Source organism: Myotis brandtii, unplaced genomic scaffold (assembly GCF_000412655.1).
Source record: "Myotis brandtii unplaced genomic scaffold, ASM41265v1 scaffold929, whole genome shotgun sequence".
Taxonomy (NCBI): Eukaryota; Metazoa; Chordata; class Mammalia; order Chiroptera; family Vespertilionidae; genus Myotis; species Myotis brandtii.
The window spans coordinates 1,006,845-1,007,512 of NW_005371832.1; the positions used below are offsets into that span (position 1 = coordinate 1,006,845).

The 668-nt window shown below is 67.8% G+C and overlaps 1 protein-coding gene across 1 annotated transcript in view; it reads right to left on the reverse strand.

The window, feature by feature from the left end:
• Positions 1-6: 6 nt before the first annotated feature.
• PRICKLE4 (prickle homolog 4) overlaps positions 7-668 on the reverse strand; it is a 6,707-nt gene continuing 6,045 nt past the window's right edge. The window contains 1 exon segment of the mRNA XM_005885798.2: positions 7-645. Coding sequence (XP_005885860.1) covers positions 386-645 — 260 coding nt within the window. The 3' untranslated portion in view covers positions 7-385.

The following is a 668-nucleotide window of genomic DNA, read 5'->3' on the forward strand; positions in this document are numbered from 1 at the left end:
TGCGCTCCCGCAGTCCTCCGGCCCCACCCGCTCCCTCCAGGCCTTCGGCTCGCCCAGCCGTCGCGTCACACGTGGCCTCGGAGTGACCGCTTCATTGGCGCAGGAGGAGGCTGGGGATCCAGGTGCCCCAGCCTGTGGGGTCGGGGAAGGGCTAGCTCAGCAGGGGCTGCGTAGCTTTGGGGAATGGGGCTCCCCAAGAAAGTCTCCCATCAAGAGTCACAGAATGCACGGGCTGAGGAGGAGGTACTCAAGCTGGCCACCCCGCCGCATCTCCCAGGCGCGTCCCTGGCTGCGTTCAGTCTAGGATTTTTACGGGGAGAGGAGTCTCGGCCTCCGCCTCACAGATCGCCCCTCCCCTCGACACCCCCTGCTCCGGGCCGCGCCCCTAGCAAACGGTGCAACGCTTCCTGGAGGTGCCACTGTCACCAGCCTGGAGGCGTCTCGGGGTCGTGCAGGGCCGGGGAAGGCGCTGGCCTAAGAAAAAGCCTTCGGGCTCTGAGTCGGAGGAAGAGGAGCAGGTGGGGCAGGGCACGTACTCCTTGGGACCAATGGACGTCTCCAGGGGGCCCTGCCCCCGTCCTCTGGGCGCCTCCGCCTTGTCCCCAGCTGGGCTCTCCTGTCCCGGCTGGACCCCAGCAGCCGCCTCTGGGTTTCTGGACTGGAGCCAG